The following is an 18,095-nucleotide window of genomic DNA, read 5'->3' as shown; positions in this document are numbered from 1 at the left end:
TCCTCTTCCATGCTGCCCCCTCTCCCTCCATAACCCACTTGCGGATCATCGCCACATTTGCTGCCCAGTAGTAGCTCCCCAGGTTTGGCAGTGCCAACCCTCCTCGGTCCCTACTGCGTTCCAGGAACCCTCTCTTTACTCTCGGGGTCTTATTCGCCCACACAAACCCCATAATACTCCTGCCTACTCTCTTAAAAAAGGACTTAGTGATCACGATGGGAAGGCACTGAAACACAAACAGAAACCTCGGAAGGACCACAATTTTGACCGACTGCGAGAGCGGTAACATGTCCCATCTTTTGAAATCCTCCTCCATTTGCTTCACCAACCTCGTCAGATTCAGTTTATGTAGGGTCGCGTAACTCCTATCTGGATCCCCAGATACCAAAAGCTCCCCTCCGCCCTCCTCAGCGGTAGGTCCCCTATCCCTCTTTCTTGGTCCCCTGCCTGTAATACAAAGAGCTCACTCTTCCCTGCATTGAGCTTATAGCCCGAAAACTCCCCAAACTCCCTTAGAGTCTGCATGACCTCAACCATCCCCACCATTGGATCCGGCACGTACAGCAACAGGTCATCCGCATACAGCGACACCCGATGCTCTTCTCCCCCTCGGACCACCCCCCTCCATTTATTAGACTCCCTCAATGACATGGCCAATGGTTTGATCGCCAATGCGAACAACAGGGGGACAGGGGGCACCCCTGCCTCGTCCCTTGGTACAGTCGAAAGTACTCCGACCTCCGCCGGTTCGTCACTACACTCGCCATCAGGGCTCTGTAAAGGAGCTTAACCCAATTGATAAACCCTACCCCAAACCCAAACCTACGCAGTACCTCCCAGAGGTACTCCCATTCTAATCGGTCAAAGGCCTTCTCCGCGTCCATAGCTGCCACTATCACCGCCTCTCCCTCCTCCGATGGCATCATTATCACGTTTAAGAGCCGCCGCACATTGGTGTTTAGTTGCCTGCCCTTTACAAATCCCGTCTGGTCCTCGTGGATTACCCCGGGACACAGTCCTCGATCCTCGTGGCCAGCACTTTTGCCAGCAACTTTGCATCCACATTGAGGAGCGAGATCGGCCTGTACGATCCACATTGCAGTGGGTCCTTGTCCCGCTTTAGGATCAAAGAAATTGGCGCTTCCGACATTGTCGGGGGCAGGGTCCCCTCCTCTCTTGCCTCATTAAAGGTCCTCACCAGTAGCGGGGCCAACAGGTCTGCGTACTTCCTGTAGAACTCCACCGGGAATCCGTCCGGTCCCTGGGCCTTCCCCGCCTGCATGCTCCCCAAACCCTTGCTCAGCTCCTCCAACCCAATTGGTGCCCCCAAACCAGCCACCTCTTGCTCCTCCACCCTCGGGAATCTCAGCTGATCTAGGAATTGTCTCATCCCCCGCTGGGGGCTGGGATCTGTACAGCTCTTAATAAAAGGCCTTGAATACCTCGTTTATTTTTGTCGCACTCCGAACCGTGGCTCCCCTTCCATCTTTGACTCCCCCCATTTCCCTCACTGCCATCCTCTTACGGAGCTGGTGTGCCAGCATCCGACTAGCCTTTTCCCCATACTCGTAGGTCACTCCCTGCGCTTTCCTCCGCTGTGCCTCCGCCTTCCCTGTGGTCAACAGGTCAAACTCCATCTGGAGTCGTCGTCTTTCCCCAAGTAATCTTTCCTCCGGGGCCTCTGCGTATCTCCTGTCCACTCTCAAAATCTCCCCCACTAACCTCTCCCTTTCCATACCCTCTGTCTTCTCCCTTTGAGCCCGAATAGAAATTAGCTCTCCCCTGATCACCGCCTTCAACGCCTCCCATACCACCCCCACCCGCACCTCTCCGTTGTCGTTGGCCTCCAAGTACCTTTCGATACACCCCCTCACCTTCCCACACACCACCTCGTCCGCCAGCAGTCCCACATCCAGCCGCCACATTGATCCCTCTCCTCTCCCAGCTCCAGTTCCACCCAGTGCGGGGCTATAGCCGAATACTCCGTCCTCTCCACCCTCGGGATGAGCGCCCTACCCAGAACAAAGAAATCTATCCGGGAGGAGGCTTTGTGTACATGGGAGAAGAAAGAAAACTCCCTGGCCTGCAGCCTTGCAAACTGCCATTGGTCCACTCCCCCCATCTGATCCATAAACCCCCTAAGTACCTTGGCCGCCGCTGGCCTCTTTCCAGTCCTTGATTTGGAGCGGTCCAGTGCTGGATCCAACACTGTATTGAAGTCCCCTCCCATTATCAGGCCTCCTATTTCCAGGTCCGGAATGCGCCCCAACATGCGCTTCATGAATCCTGCATCATCCCAGTTCGGGGCGTATACGTTTACCAACACCATCCACTTCCCTTGCAGCCTACCGCTCACCATTACATATCGCCCTCCATTGTTCGCTACAATAGTCTTGGCCTCAAATGACACCCGCTTTCCCACCAATATTGCCACCCCTCTATTCTTCGCGTCCAGTCCCGAGTGGAATACCTGTCCTACCCATCCCTTTCTTAGCCTGACCTGGTCCGCCACCTTCAGGTGTGTCTCTTGGAGCATGGCCACGTCCCTCTTCAGTCCCTTTAAGTGCGCGAACACTCAAGCCCTCTTCACCGGCCTATTCAGGCCCCTCACATTCCACGTTATCAGCCGGATTGGAGGGGCTCTCTCCCCCCCCCCCCCCCCCCACCCCCCCCCCCACGCCCCGCCGGCTAGCCATCTCCTTTTCTGGGCGTCCCGTGTCCACGCCTCCCTCACCCTCCAGTCCCCCAGAGGGGGGACCCCCGTCCCGACCACCTCTTCTGTGTCCCATTCCCTTTCGGCCAGTGCAGCAGCAACCCTTTTCCTTCCCCCCCGCTAGACCCCTGTCTAGCTTTTTTGCTCCCCCCATGTCACTCCCGTAAGTCAGCTGACGCCTGCTGACCCCGGCTTCCCTCGCCGTCCCATTGACCTCCCCGCGTGGGAGTCTCCCAATCCATATGCATTCCTTCGTTCCCCTTCCCGCCTTTCTTCCTGCTTGCGGGAAAACACCCCGCGCTTTCCAAAGCCCGCTCCGCCTTGTCTCTCCCCCAGCCCATGTAACATTTCCTGCGCGTGATTGACCCCCTATATACAACAACCATCACACATCAAACCCCAAAACATCCCCCCCACCCTCACAAACCCTCAGAGTCCAACTTTTCGGCTTGTACAAAGGTCCACGCCTCTTCAGACGTTTCAAAGTAATAGTGTTGGCCCTTGTATGTGATTCACAGTCGCGCTGGCTGCAGCATTCCGAATTTCACTTCTTTCCGGTACAACACCGGTTGAAACCCGCTCTCCGCTTTGCAACCTCCGTGCTCCAGTCCGGGTATATTCGAATCTCTGCATTGTCCCACTTACTGCTCCGCTCCTTCACGGCCCATCTCAGGACCCACTCTCTGTCCGTGAACCAGTGGAACCTCACCACCATCGCCCTTTGCGGCTCATTTGCCTGGGGCTTCTTCGCCAGCACCCGATGTGCCCCGTCCAACTCCAGCGGCCTCGAAGGGACCTTAGTGCCCATCATCACCTCGAGCATCGTGCTCTCGTATGCCCCGGCATCAGCCCCCTCCACTCCCTCAGGGAGACCCAGGATTCAGATTCTTTCTCCTCGACCTGTTCTCCAGGTCTTCGAGTCTTCCCGCCCACCTCTTGTGTAGCGCCTCATTCTGCTCCACTCTCACCACCAGGCCCACGAGCTCGTCCTCGTTCTGACTCTTTTCTGTACCTCCTGGATCTTAGCTTCGTGGGCCTTCTGGGTGATCCAGAGTCCTTCAAAATCCGAAAGCATAGGCACCAACATCTCCTTGCGCATCTCCTCGCGCTGCTCCTCGAAGCAGCGCTTGATGAACTCCTGCAGCTCCCCTTTGTCCCTGGCTGCCGCCATTTTGTTTTCTTACCCTCGCTTCTCCCGTTGCTCCAGTGCCGCTCCTCTGGCCGTTACACTTCTGGTCCGTTTCATAGAAGTTGGAGGGGGACCTCTCTCTTCCCTTCCCCACGGGTTGTGTCAAAAAAAAAAAAAAATTCCGTTGGGGCTCCTCTTAATGAGCCCGAAAGTCCGTGGTAGCGGGAGCTGCCGAATCGTGCGGCTTAGCTCCGCATAGCCGCAACCGGAAGTCGAGAGGGAATCCTTTTGGCAGTGTTTGCTTCAACAGTCTGCCCCAAAAAGTCTATGGAAACTCCTGAAAAAGGTCTGAGAGTCGGTTCCAGACGGGAGCTGCCGAATGCGTGACCTACTCCTTCATGGTCACCACCGGAAGCCTCGTCCCTGCTTCTTCAATGGCCTTGGTAGATCTTTTCACAGTTGTTCCCTCTGCTGCTAGAATTCACCTTTGATAGTCAAGTCAGATTGCAGCTTTAAGCTTGCCCTTCCCCCACTGCATGCTGGAAGAGGGTTTGGTCTATTCCTGCAGCTCAAGCCAAATCTTTTACTGTTTCTGCCGTGTCTGGTAGCCAAAAGACATAACATTCCTGGGGGACACTGTGAGGGGAATGCTGCAGTCTTCTTCCCACACCGGGAAATGTCAAACAAATGCCGTGGGGGCCCTGTAAAAGACCCCAAAAGTCCGTTCCAAGCGGGAGCTACCGAATATGCGACCGAGCTCTGCATAGCCACACCCGGAAGTCCGGGGAATGCAAATCTATAGATATAAAAGTTGCCTTTTTGCAGGGGCATCAGCTCCAGAGAGACATTTTTCTCCGTCCTTCTAAAGAGGCAGCTAACACATAAGGGGTACTCTGGAAGTTGAACAAATGTGTATATGGATTAAATGATGCGTCTAGCGTCTGGTATTTTTCAGTAAGGTGAGTTTTGTTAAAGTTAGGCTGTTGCCAGTTGAAAGCAGATCCGCCAATGTTTTACTGGCACTGTAAAGGAAATCTTTCTGGCATCTTTATGATGCATGTCGATGATTTTTTGTGGGGTGGGACTAGTGATTTCGAAGCTATTGTAATCTCTGGTTTGAGGAAAGAATTTAGGGTTGGAAGTCAGGCTTCTGGTGCATTTAAACATATTGGACTGGAAATCGGACAGACTAAGTTAGGGGCAACTTTACATCAGCAATCTTATTTGGAAAGCATCGGCCCAATAGCAGTTAGTCGTGGCCGAGTTTCACAAAAAGACGCAATGGTTTCAAAGATGGAAAAAAGCAACTGCGAAATTTTATTGGGCAACTGAATTAGGTAGACAGACTAGACCGGACCTGAGTTTTGATGTCTTAGAGTTGAGTACAAAAATGAATGATCCCAAAGTGGAAGACATAATAAGAGCAAATAAAGGGTTGGTCAAACTAAAAATGCAGGAGTGTGTTTTGAAGTTCCCGGTTTTAGGTGACCGTAGGCACTTGAAACTCATAGTTTATAGTGATGCGTCCTATGCAAATTTATGCGATGGGGTTTCAAGCGCAGGTGGTTTTATAATTTTCCTTTTGGGGAACAATGGTAAATGTTGCCCTCTTGTGTGGGAAACAAAGAAAATAAGGAGTGGTCAAAAGCACTTTGGCTGCTGACATGTTAAGCCTTGTACAGGCGGTGCATATGGCCTTTTATATATCTCAGATACTGACAGAAATTTTGGGATTAGGGTAATATACTTATTGAATGTCACATTGACAATAAATCCCTACAATAAATGTGTACTCTACAAAAATTGTCAATGAAAAAAAGTTAAGGATAGACATCGCAAGTTTGAAGCAGATGTTGGACAGAGGGGAAATAGCAGAAATTAAATAGGTCGACAGGAGCTATCAATTGTCAGACTGTTTTACAAAAAGAGGGGCTAGTTCACAGAAACTTTTGGGTATTATTAATGATTTAATATCATTAATCAAAACGCCTGTTTTTGTGACTTGTTTTTTTTTCCAAAAAGGGGGGAAATTGCGTGTGTGTTTTTGAGTTTCTTGTAATTTTGTTTTCACCTGATTATTTTTTTTCTTCAAGGAGGGACTGTGAAATAATGAGTTAAGATACATTCCAATTAGTTGTCTGATTTATGTTAAGTACCTGATAATTGACACTGATATGTAAAGGAGCTTCAGGTGGCCTTTGTGATGATAGAGTTTTGTGCAGAGTCTGTTAAAGTAAAATAAAGGTGTTTCTGAAAAGGAGCAGAAACTTTGACTCTTTATACAGCAGAGGCTAAACGTATAACACTGGTATCAATGAACAAGAACACTTGCATAACTTAGAAGCCACCTGATGCATGGACTTCATCCAGGGAAAAGTCTCTGTTAAGTTTGCACTTACTCCCCGTGTCTGCATTTCCTCCGGGTGCTCTGGTTTTTTCCCATAGTCCAAAGACGTGCAGGTTGGATCGATTGGCCATGTTAAATTGTCCCTTAAGAGTCCAGGGAAGTGTAGGTTAAGTTAAAGGGTTATTGGGATCGGGTGGGGAAGTGAGCTTGGGTGGAGTGCTCTTTCAGAGGGTGGTGCATACTCAATGGGCTGAATGGTCTCCTTCTGCACTGTAGGGATTCTATAATTGCAGCTCAAGTCCAAATACACACCAGAAATTATCTTGTGATAGACAAGGTACTAGAAATTAAAGGGGAACACATCCTGAATTTAAACCGTACATTTCCCGGAGACCTGAGTTAACAGCACAGGGAGGATGTCGGTTATTGGGGATGGAAGTAATAATTCCTCCAAATTTGTATTGGAACAATTACATGAAGGACACCTAAGTATAGTTCAAATGAAATAACTAGCATGGAGCTACTTCTAGTGGCCAGGAATCGACGCCCAGAGGAAAAAGCAAGAATGTGTCCATGTGCACGGGTAGGGAATGGAGCACCGTTGTCCCCATTGCATCCATGGGAGCGGCTTAAAATGCCGTGGCAATATCTGCACGCTGAATTTGCTGGTCCAGTCGAGGGGCACACACTCAAAATGGCCTGAGGTGGTCTTAACAAAGCAACAACTGCAGAGCAAACTGAAAACTCAATGAGATTTTCACCACATTTGGGAAACAAGAACAAATCGTGAGCAACGGTCCACAGCTCATGAGTTTGCGGGCTATTTAAAGATGAGAGTATCCAACACATCAAATCAGCACCGTACCACCCATCCACGAATGATTTAGCCGAAAGGTTTCTCCAATCTTTGAAGCATGCACAAAGCCTCCAAGGATCAAGGTTCATTACACGACAGCTTAACCAGATTCTTGGTGAGGTATCACAACACCACACACCCGGGTTTCCCAGCTTTACTACTTTTTAAAAATTAATTTATATGATGGGATTCCTGGCTTGGGTCACTGTCTGTGCCGAGTCTGCATGTTCTCCCCGTGTCTGCGTTGGTTTCCTCCGGGTGCTCCGGTTTCCTCCCACAAGTCCCGAAAGACATGCTGTCAGGTGAACTGGACATTCCGAATTCTCCCTCTGTCAACCCGAACAGGCGCCAGAATGTGGCGACTAGGGGCTTTTCATAGTAACTTCATTGCAGTGTTAATGTAAGCCTACTTGTGACAATAAAGATTATTATAATTATCAGCAGCCACAAATCTTAAGGAGAATGTACTTCAAAAACATGCAAGTGTTGGCATGGAGCTATACCACCAGTTCGAAGTAGGTTCCTGTAACTAACTGTATTGGCTCAAACCGGCCCTGTCTCCTAAATAGTACAAACTGGAGATGAGCGAGTGTGGAGATGACACACAGATTAGTTGTTATCCACGGTGCCAGTACTGTGAATGCCAGAACTACCGCCGATCGAACCGCCATCCATACCACCACACGACTGCGACAGCTGGTCAATCCGTGGAAACTGAACAATCCGCTGTTGCTACTCATCCTCCTTCTGCAAAAGGGACTCCACCCTGCCAGGGTAGAGACATCCTCTGAAAAATCAAGAGTAGCTCCTGGGTCAAGAACAACCAAATCCCTAAAGGGCGCAGTCAGCCAGTGCAGAATAGACGCCCAGCAGATCGTCTTTCCTATTACTGTATGATTACTGTGTAATAATTTAATGCCTTTTGTCTGTCATATATATATGTTTTAATGACTGTGCATAAAATACTAGTTATTTGTTATGTTGGACCTTATAAGTAAAGGGGAGGGATGTTATATGTGGGTTGTTGTTGTCATGTTGAATGGCCACTTTAAGAGTACAGTCACATGTATAGTCCATGATGTGTTTGGTTGCTACACAGATTTGGCCTCAGTCTAGACCGAGACTCTGTACAGTTCACAACCATCTCGTAAATCTCCGATTGTTTCGTTCAATCCCACAGGGTTCAGCATTCCATTCTTTATCCTGCAAGTACGACATACAAAAATACCCAAACACTGTTACAAATCTGTCACTAGCATTCCCCCCATCCTCCCAACCCGTCCCTCCCTGTTCCCCACACGTGCACGCACCCGCCCCCCCCCCCCCCCAATCCCAATACAGAGTTCAGGATGGCGAACTGCCATTTCCCAGATAGGTACAAGTCAGTCAGACAAACTGGAACAACATCTACGGTTGGGATCATCCCGGGCTCCTTCATCACCTTCCCCCAGCCCCACCAAAGGGGGGAATTCCGGCTTTGAGATCTGAAACGCCGTGAGGATTGCGCTGGACTCCGACACGCTGCCTCTCCCGAGGAACGAGAAACCCACTCAGTCATCGTCTGTGGCTCCCACGTAGTGACAGATGGAGTCGTAGTCGATTTTCAGGACCTGCTCATCCTCCCGCTGTAACTGTACAGCAGCTCGACATCGATCCTTATCCCTGCGGAGAATTCGGCCCACCTACACCAAAGAGACAGAGAGAGAGGAATCAACCCGGAGACTCAATCTCTGTCCTACTCTCCAATAAGACGGACCACTGAAAAAGAGAATGGGGCATTAAAGGATGCGGGAAGTGAGGGAGATTGGGATTGGACTGTGTAGGGCATTTAAAGGCACGGGGACAGTGGGAATAGACTGGGGAGGATACCAAAGCCCAAGGGGAGTGAGGAGGTAAGTGTGAGAGGGAGGGGGTAAGGGTGGGAGTGAAGCAGTCTGGGAAAGGTGCCCTTGCAGTCAGCGTCACAGTGAAGCAGTCTGGGAACGGGGCCCTCACAGTCAGCACCACAGTGAAGCAGTCTGGGAACAGTGTCCTCGCAGTCAGCGTCACAGTGAAGCAGTCTGGGAATAGTGGCATCGCAGTCAGCGTCACAGTGAAGCAGTCTGGGAATAGTGTCCTCGTAGTCAGCGTCACAGTGAAGCAGTCTGGGAACAGTGTCCTCACAGTCAGTGTCCCAATGAAGCAGTCTGGGAACAGGGTCCTCGCAGTCAGTATCCCAGTGAAGGAGTCTGGGAACGGAGCCCTCGCAGTCAGCATTGCAGTGAAGCAGTCTGGGAACAGTGTCCTCGCAGTCAGTGTCCCAGTGAAGCAGTCTGGGAACAGGGTCCTCGCAGTCAGCGTCACAGTGAAGCAGTCTGGGAACAGGGTCCTCGCAGTCAGTGTCCCAGTGAAGCAGTCTGGGAATGGTGCCCTCACAGTCAGCGTCACAGTGAAGCAGTCTGGGAACGGAGCCCTCACAGTCAGCATTGCAGTGAAGCAGTCTGGGAATAGTGTCCTCGCAGTCAGCATTGCAGTGAAGCAGTCTGGGAACAGGGTCCTCGCAGTCAGCGTCACAGTGAAGCAGTCTGGGAACAGTGTCCTCGCAGTCAGCGTCACAGTGAAGCAGTCTGGGAATGGTGCCCTTGCAGTCAGCGTCACAGTGAAGGAGTCTGGGAATGGTGCCCTCGCAGCCAGCGTCACAGTGAAGGAGTCTGGGAATGGTGCCCTCGCAATCAGCGTCACAGTGAAGCTGTCTGGGAATGGTGCCCTCGCAGTCAGCGTCACAGTGAAGCAGTCTGGGAACAGGGCCCTCGCAGTCAGTGTCCCAGTGAAGCAGTCTGGGAACGGTGTCCTCGCAGTCAGTGTCCCAGTGAAGCAGTCTGGGAATGGTGCCCTCACAATCAGCGTCACAGTGAAGCAGTCTGGGAAGGAGCCCTCAGTCAGCATTGCAGTGAAGCAGTCTGGGAATAGTGTCCTCGCAGTCAGCATTGCAGTGAAGCAGTCTGGGAACAGTGTCCTCGCAGTCAGTGTCCCAGTGAAGCAGTCTGGGAACAGGGTCCTCGCAGTCAGCGTCACAGTGAAGGAGTCTGGGAATGGTGCCCTCGCAGTCAGTGTCCCTGTGAAGGAGTCTGGGAATGGTGCCCTCGCAGTCAGCGTCACAGTGAAGCAGTCTGAGAACAGTGTCTTCGCAGTCAGCATTACAGTGAAGCAGTCTGGGAACAGTGTCCTCGCAGTCAGTGTCACAATGAAGCAGTCTGGGAACAGTGTCCTTGCAGTCAGCGTCACAGTGAAGCAGTCTGGGAACGGGGCCCTCACAGTCCGCGTTGCAGTGAAGCATTCTGGGATCAGTGTTCTCGCAGTCAGCATTGCAGTGAAGCAGTCTGGGAATAGTGTCCTCGCAGTCAGCATTGCAGTGAAGCAGTCTGGGAATAGTGTCCTCGCAGTCAGTGTCACAGTGAAGCAGTCTGGGAACGGGGTCCTCGCAGTCAGCGTCACAGTGAAGCAGTCTGGGAACAGGGTCCTCGTAGTCAGCATTACAGTGATGCAGTCTGGGAACAGGGTCCTCGCAGTCAGCATTACAGTGAAACAGTCTGGGAATGGGGTCCTCGCAGTTAGCATTACAGTGAAGCAGTCTGGGAACGGGGTCCTCGCAGTCAGTGTCCCAGTGAAGCAGTCTGGGAATGGGGTCCTCGCAGTCAGCATTACAGTGAAGCAGTCTGGGAATGGGACCCTCACAGTCAGCATTACAGTGAAGCAGTCTGGGAACAGGGTCCTCGCAGTCAGCATTACAGTGAAGCAGTCTGGGAACGGGGTCCTCGCAGTCAGCATTACAGTGAAGCAGTCTGGGAATGGGACCCTCACAGTCAGCATTACAGTGAAGCAGTCTGGGAACAGGGTCCTCGCAGTCAGCATTACAGTGAAGCAGTCTGGGAACAGTTCCTCGCAGTCAGCATTACAGTGAAGCAGTCTGGGAACGGGGCCCTCGCAGTCAGTGTCCCAGTGAAGCAGTCTGGGAACAGTGTCCTCGCAGTCAGCATTACAGTGAAGCAGTCTGGGAACGGGGTCCTCAAAGTCAGTGTCCCAGTGAAGCAGTCTGGGAACAGGGTCCTCGCAGTCAGTATCCCAGTGAAGGAGTCTGGGAACGGAGCCCCCGCAGTCAGCATTGCAGTGAAGCAGTCTGGGAACAGTGTCCTCGCAGTCAGTGTCCCAGTGGAGCAGTCTGGGAACAGGGTCCTCGCAGTCAGCGTCACAATGAAGCAGTCTGGAAACAGTGTCCTCGCAGTCAGCGTCCCAGTGAAGCAGTCTGGGAATGGTGCCCTCGCAGTCAGCGTCACAGTGAAGCAGTCTGGGAATGGTGCCGTCGCAGTCAGCGTCACAGTGAAGCAGTCTGGGAACAGTGTCCTCGCAGTCAGCGTCACAGTGAAGCAGTCTGGGAACAGGGTCCTCGCAGTCAGCATTACAGTGAAGCAGTCTGGGAACGGGACCCTCACAGTCAGCGTCACAGTGAAGCAGTCTGGGAACAGGGTCCTCGCAGTCAGCATTGCAGTGAAGCAGTCTGGGAACGGGGTCCTCGCAGTCAGTGTCACAGTGAAGGAGTCTGGGAACGGAGCCCCCGCAGTCAGCATTGCAGTGAAGCAGTCTGGGAACAGTGTCCTCGCAGTCAGTGTCCCAGTGGAGCAGTCTGGGAACAGGGTCCTCGCAGTCAGCGTCACAGTGAAGCAGTCTGGAAACAGTGTCCTCGCAGTCAGCGTCCCAGTGAAGCAGTCTGGGAATGGTGCCCTCGCAGTCAGCGTCACAGTGAAGCAGTCTGGGAATGGTGCCGTCGCAGTCAGCGTCACAGTGAAGCAGTCTGGGAACAGTGTCCTCGCAGTCAGCGTCACAGTGAAGCAGTCTGGGAACAGGGTCCTCGCAGTCAGCATTACAGTGAAGCAGTCTGGGAACGGGACCCTCACAGTCAGCGTCACAGTGAAGCAGTCTGGGAACAGGGTCCTCGCAGTCAGCATTGCAGTGAAGCAGTCTGGGAACGGGGTCCTCGCAGTCAGTGTCACAGTGACGCAGTCTGGGAACGGGGCCCTCACAGTCAGCATTGCAGTGAAGCAGTCTGGGAACAGGGTCCTCGCAGTCAGCATTGCAGTGAAGCAGTCTGGGAACGGGGTCCTCGCAGTCAGTGTCACAGTGACGCAGTCTGGGAACGGGGCCCTCACAGTCAGCATTGCAGTGAAGCAGTCTGGGAACAGGGTCCTCGCAGTCAGCATTGCAGTGAAGCAGTCTGGGAACGGGGTCCTCGCAGTCAGTGTCACAGTGACGCAGTCTGGGAACGGGGCCCTCACAGTCAGCGTCCCAGTGAAGCAGTCTGGGAATGGTGCCCTCGCAGTCAGCGTCACAGTGAAGCAGTCTGGGAACAGTGTCCTCGCAGTCAGCGTCGCGGTGAAGCAGTCTGGGAACGGGGTCCTCGCAGTCAGCGTCACTGTGAAGCAGTCTGGGAATGGGGCCCTCGCAGTCAGCATTGCAGTGAAGCAGTCTGAGAATGGGGTCTTCGCAGTCAGCGTCACAGTGAAGCAGTCTGGGAACGGGGTCCTCGCAGTCAGCGTCACAGTGAAGCAGTCTGGGAACGGGATCCTCGCAGTCAGCGTCACAGTGAAGCAGTCTGGGAACGGGGTCCTCGCAGTCAGCGTCGCGGTGAAGCAGTCTGAGAACGGGATCCTCGCAGTCAGCGTCACAGTGAAGCAGTCTGGGAACGGGGTCCTCAAAGTCAGCGTCACAGTGAAGCAGTCTGGGAACGGGGTCCTCAAAGTCAGCGTCACAGTGAAGCAGTCTGAGAACGGGATCCTCGCAGTCAGCGTCACAGTGAAGCAGTCTGGGAACGGGGTCCTCAAAGTCAGCGTCACAGTGAAGCAGTCTGGGAACGGGGTCCTCACAGTCAGCATTACAGTGAAACAGTCTGGGAACGGGGGTCCTCAAAGTCAGAGTCACAGTGAAGCAGTCTGGGAACGGGGTCCTCAAAGTCAGCGTCACAGTGAAGCAGTCTGGGAACGGGATCCTCGCAGTCAGCGTCACAGTGAAGCAGTCTGAGAACGGGATCCTCGCAGTCAGCGTCACAGTGAAGCAGTCTGGGAACAGTGTTCTCGCAGTCAGCGTCACAGTGAAGCATTCTGGGAACGGGGTCCTCGCAGTCAGCGTCATAGTGAAGTAATCTGGGAACGGGGTCCTCACAGTCAGCGGCACAGTGGAGCAGTCTGGGAACGGGGTCCTCACAGTCAGCGTCACAGTGAAGTAATCTGGGAACGGGGTCCTCACAGTCAGCATCACAGTGAAGCAGTCTGGGAACGGGGTCCTCACAGTCAGCAGCACAGTGGAGCAGTCTGGGAACGGGGTCCTCACAGTCAGCATCACAGTGAAGCAGTCTGGGAACGGGGTCCTCACAGTCAGCGGCACAGTGGAGCAGTCTGGGAACGGGGTCCTCACAGTCAGCGTCGCGGTGAAGCAGTCTGAGAACGGGATCCTCGCAGTCAGCGTCACAGTGAAGCAGTCTGGGAACGGGGTCCTCACAGTCAGCATCGCGGTGAAGCAGTCTGGGAACGGGGTCCTCGCAGTCAGCGTCACTGTGAAGCAGTCTGAGAACGGGATCCTCGCAGTCAGCGTCACAGTGAAGCAGTCTGGGAACGGGGTCCTCAAAGTCAGCGTCACAGTGAAGCAGTCTGGGAACGGGGTCCTCACAGTCAGCGTCACAGTGAAGCAGTCTGGGAACAGGGTCCTCAAAGTCAGCGTCAGCGAAGCAGTCTGAGAACGGGATCCTCGCAGTCAGCGTCACAGTGAAGCAGTCTGAGAACGGGGTCCTCGCATTCAGCGTCACAGTGAAGCAGTCTGGGAACAGTGTTCTCGCAGTCAGCGTCACAGTGAAGCAATCTGGGAACGGGGTCCTCGCAGTCAGCGTCATAGTGAAGTAATCTGGGAACGGGGTCCTCACAGTCAGCGGCACAGTGGAGCAGTCTGGGAACGGGGTCCTCACAGTCAGCATCACAGTGAAGCAGTCTGGGAACGGGGTCCTCACAGTCAGCGGCACAGTGGAGCAGTCTGGGAACGGGGTCCTCACAGTCAGCGTCGCGGTGAAGCAGTCTTGGAACGGGGTCCTCGCAGTCAGCGTCACAGTGAAGCAGTCTGGGAACGGGGTCCTCAAAGTCAGCGTCACAGTGAAGCAGTCTGAGAACGGGATCCTCGCAGTCAGCGTCACAGTGAAGCAGTCTGGGAACGGGGTCCTCAAAGTCAGCGTCACAGTGAAGCAGTCTGGGAACGGGGTCCTCACAGTCAGCATTACAGTGAAACAGTCTGGGAACGGGGGTCCTCAAAGTCAGCGTCACAGTGAAGCAGTCTGGGAACGGGATCCTCGCAGTCAGCGTCACAGTGAAGCAGTCTGAGAACGGGATCCTCGCAGTCAGCGTCACAGTGAAGCAGTCTGGGAACAGTGTTCTCGCAGTCAGCGTCACAGTGAAGCAGTCTGGGAACGGGGTCCTCGCAGTCAGCGTCATAGTGAAGTAATCTGGGAACGGGGTCCTCACAGTCAGCGGCACAGTGGAGCAGTCTGGGAACGGGGTCCTCACAGTCAGCGTCACAGTGAAGTAATCTGGGAACGGGGTCCTCACAGTCAGCATCACAGTGAAGCAGTCTGGGAACGGGGTCCTCACAGTCAGCAGCACAGTGGAGCAGTCTGGGAACGGGGTCCTCACAGTCAGCATCACAGTGAAGCAGTCTGGGAACGGGGTCCTCACAGTCAGCGGCACAGTGGAGCAGTCTGGGAACGGGGTCCTCACAGTCAGCGTCGCGGTGAAGCAGTCTGAGAACGGGATCCTCGCAGTCAGCGTCACAGTGAAGCAGTCTGGGAACGGGGTCCTCACAGTCAGCATCGCGGTGAAGCAGTCTGGGAACGGGGTCCTCGCAGTCAGCGTCACTGTGAAGCAGTCTGAGAACGGGATCCTCGCAGTCAGCGTCACAGTGAAGCAGTCTGGGAACGGGGTCCTCAAAGTCAGCGTCACAGTGAAGCAGTCTGGGAACGGGGTCCTCACAGTCAGCGTCACAGTGAAGCAGTCTGGGAACAGGGTCCTCAAAGTCAGCGTCAGCGAAGCAGTCTGAGAACGGGATCCTCGCAGTCAGCGTCACAGTGAAGCAGTCTGAGAACGGGGTCCTCGCAGTCAGCGTCACAGTGAAGCAGTCTGGGAACAGTGTTCTCGCAGTCAGCGTCACAGTGAAGCAATCTGGGAACGGGGTCCTCGCAGTCAGCGTCATAGTGAAGTAATCTGGGAACGGGGTCCTCACAGTCAGCGGCACAGTGGAGCAGTCTGGGAACGGGGTCCTCACAGTCAGCATCACAGTGAAGCAGTCTGGGAACGGGGTCCTCACAGTCAGCGGCACAGTGGAGCAGTCTGGGAACGGGGTCCTCACAGTCAGCGTCGCGGTGAAGCAGTCTTGGAACGGGGTCCTCGCAGTCAGCGTCACTGTGAAGCAGTCTGAGAACGGGATCCTCGCAGTCAGCGTCACAGTGAAGCAGTCTGGGAACGGGGTCCTCAAAGTCAGCGTCACAGTGAAGCAGTCTGGGAACGGGGTCCTCACAGTCAGCATTACAGTGAAACAGTCTGGGAACGGGGTCCTCAAAGTCAGCGTCACAGTGAAGCAGTCTGGGAACAGGGTCCTCAAAGTCAGCGTCACAGTGAAGCAGTCTGGGAACGGGGTCCTTGCAGTCAGCGTCACAGTGAAGCAGTCTGGGAATGGTGCCCTCACAGTCAGGGTCACAGTGAAGCAGTCTGGGAACGGGGTCCTCGCAGTCAGCGTCGCGGTGAAGCAGTCTGGGAATGGGGTCCTTGCAGTCAGCTTCACAGTGAAGCAGTCTGAGAATGGGGTCTTCGAAGTCAGCGCCACAGTGAAGCAGTCTGGGAACGGGTCCTCAAAGTCAGCGTCACAGTGAAGCAGCCTGGGAACAGTGTCCTCGCTGTCAGCGTCACAGTGAAGCAGTCTGGGAACGGGTCCTCAAAGTCAGCGTCACAGTGAAGCAGTCTGAGAACGGGATCCTCGCAGTCAGCGTCACAGTGAAGCAGTCTGGGAACGGGGTCCTCGCAGTCAGCCTCACAGTGAAGCAGTCTGGGAACGGGGTCCTCGCAGTCAGCGTCACAGTGAAGCAGTCTGGGAACGGGGTCCTCACAGTCAGCGCATAGTGAAGCAGTCTGGGAACAATGTCCTCGCAGTTTGCATTTCGGGGTTGGAGCTGAGGGTGGAATAACTGTGGTGCATCCGTGATGCGGAGCAAGCACGTTCAGTAAGCTGGTCACACCGCAGGTGAAGGTCGAACAGGCAGAGAGGGAATGGGTGACCATCAGGCAGTGTAGAGGAAGGCAGAAGTCCCCTGTGGGCATCCCCTTTCTAATAGGTACACTGCTTTGGATATTGTGTGTGTGGGGGCAGGGGGTTGGTGGTGGTGACTGTACAGGGAAAGCAGGTTTAGCACACTGGGCTAAATCGCTGGCTTTTAAAGCAGACCAAGGCAGGACAGCAGCACGGTTCAATTCCCGTACCAGCCTCCCCGAACGGGCGCTGGAATGTGGTGATTAGGGGTTTTCACAGTAACTTCATTTGAAGCCTACTTGTGACAATAAGCGATTTTCATTTCATTTCATTTTCAGTGGCAGCCGAATTTATGGGTCTGCTGCACAAGAGGGGAGGAGGAAGGGCTTTGGACTATAGTGGTAGCAGATTCAATTGTAAGGGGAACTGACAGATGTTTCTGCGGCTGCAAAAGAGACTCCATGATGCTTAAGTCACTGAACGGCTGCGTTCACTGAAGGAGGAGGGCAAACAGATAGATAGAACAATACAGCACAGTACAGGCCATTCAGCCCACGATGTTGTGCGACCATTTATCCTAATCCAAGATCAATCTAACCTACACGTAGAGAGAGATCTGGGAGTTCAGGTCCATTGTACCTTGAAGGTGGCAAGCAGGTCGATAGAGTGGTCAAGAAGGCATACAGCATGCTTGCCTTCATCGGACGGGGTATTGAGTACAAGAGTCGGTAGGTCATGTTACAGTTGTATAGGACTTTGGTTCGGCCACATTTGGAATACTGCGTGCAGTTCTGGTCGCCACATTACCAGAAGGATGTGGATGCTTTGGAGAGGGTGCAGAGGAGGTTCACCAGGATATTGCCTGGTATAGAGGGTGCTAGCTATGAAGAAAGGGTGAGTAGATTAGGATTGTTTTCATTGGAAAGACGGAGGTTGAGGGGGGACCTGATTGAGGGCTACAAAATTATGAGAGGTATCGACAGGGTGGATAGCAACAAGCTTTTTCCAAGAGTGGGGGTGTCAATTACAAGGGGTCACGATTTCAAGGTGAGAGGGGGAAAGTTTAAGGGAGATGTGCGTGGAAATTTTTTTATGCAGAGGATGGTGGGTGCCTGGAACGCTTTGCCAGCGGAGGTGGTAGAGGCGAGCACGATAGCATCATTTAAGATGCATCTAGACAGATATATGAACGGGCGGGGAACAGAGGAAAGTAGATCCTTGGTAAATAGAAGACAGGTTTAGATAAAGGATCTGGATCAGCGGAGGCTGGGAGGGCCGAAGGGCCTGTTCCTGTGCTGTAATTTCCTTTGTTCTTTATTCTACACCCCTTCAATTTCAATTTACTGCTGTCCATGTGCCTGTCCAAGAGTCGCTTAAATGTACCTAATGACTCTGACTCCACCACCTCTGTTGGCAGTGCATTCCACACACCCACCACTCTGTGTAAAGAACCTACCTCTGACAACTCCCCTTTACCTTCCTCCAATCACCTTGAAATTATGTCCCCTCATGACAGCCATTTCCACCCTGGGGAAAAGTCTCTGGCTACCCACTCTATCCATGCCTCTCATCACCTTGTACACGTCTATCAAGTCACTTCTCTGCCTTCTTCGCTCCAGTGAGAAAAGCCCTCCAGTCCAGGCAGCATCCTGGTAAATCTCTTCTGCACCCTCTCCAAAGCATCCACATCCTTCCTATAACGAGGCAACCAGAACTGGACACAATATTCCAAGTGTGGTCT

The 18,095-nt window shown here is 53.2% G+C and overlaps 1 protein-coding gene across 2 annotated transcripts in view; it reads right to left on the bottom strand.

Moving 5' to 3' along the window:
• Nucleotides 1–7,965: 7,965 nt before the first annotated feature.
• Nucleotides 7,966–18,095, bottom strand: part of gpkow (G patch domain and KOW motifs) — a 69,513-nt gene continuing 59,383 nt past the window's right edge. For both annotated transcript variants that reach the window (XM_072488012.1, XM_072488011.1), the window contains exon 11: nt 7,966–8,727. In XM_072488012.1, coding sequence (XP_072344113.1) covers nt 8,596–8,727 — 132 coding nt within the window. In that variant the 3' untranslated portion in view covers nt 7,966–8,595. The remainder of the gene's footprint in view (nt 8,728–18,095) is intronic.

The sequence above is a fragment of the Scyliorhinus torazame genome, chromosome 22 (genome assembly GCF_047496885.1).
Source record: "Scyliorhinus torazame isolate Kashiwa2021f chromosome 22, sScyTor2.1, whole genome shotgun sequence".
In the NCBI taxonomy this organism is placed as follows: domain Eukaryota; kingdom Metazoa; phylum Chordata; class Chondrichthyes; order Carcharhiniformes; family Scyliorhinidae; genus Scyliorhinus; species Scyliorhinus torazame.
This window is presented reverse-complemented; position numbering and strand designations above follow the sequence as displayed.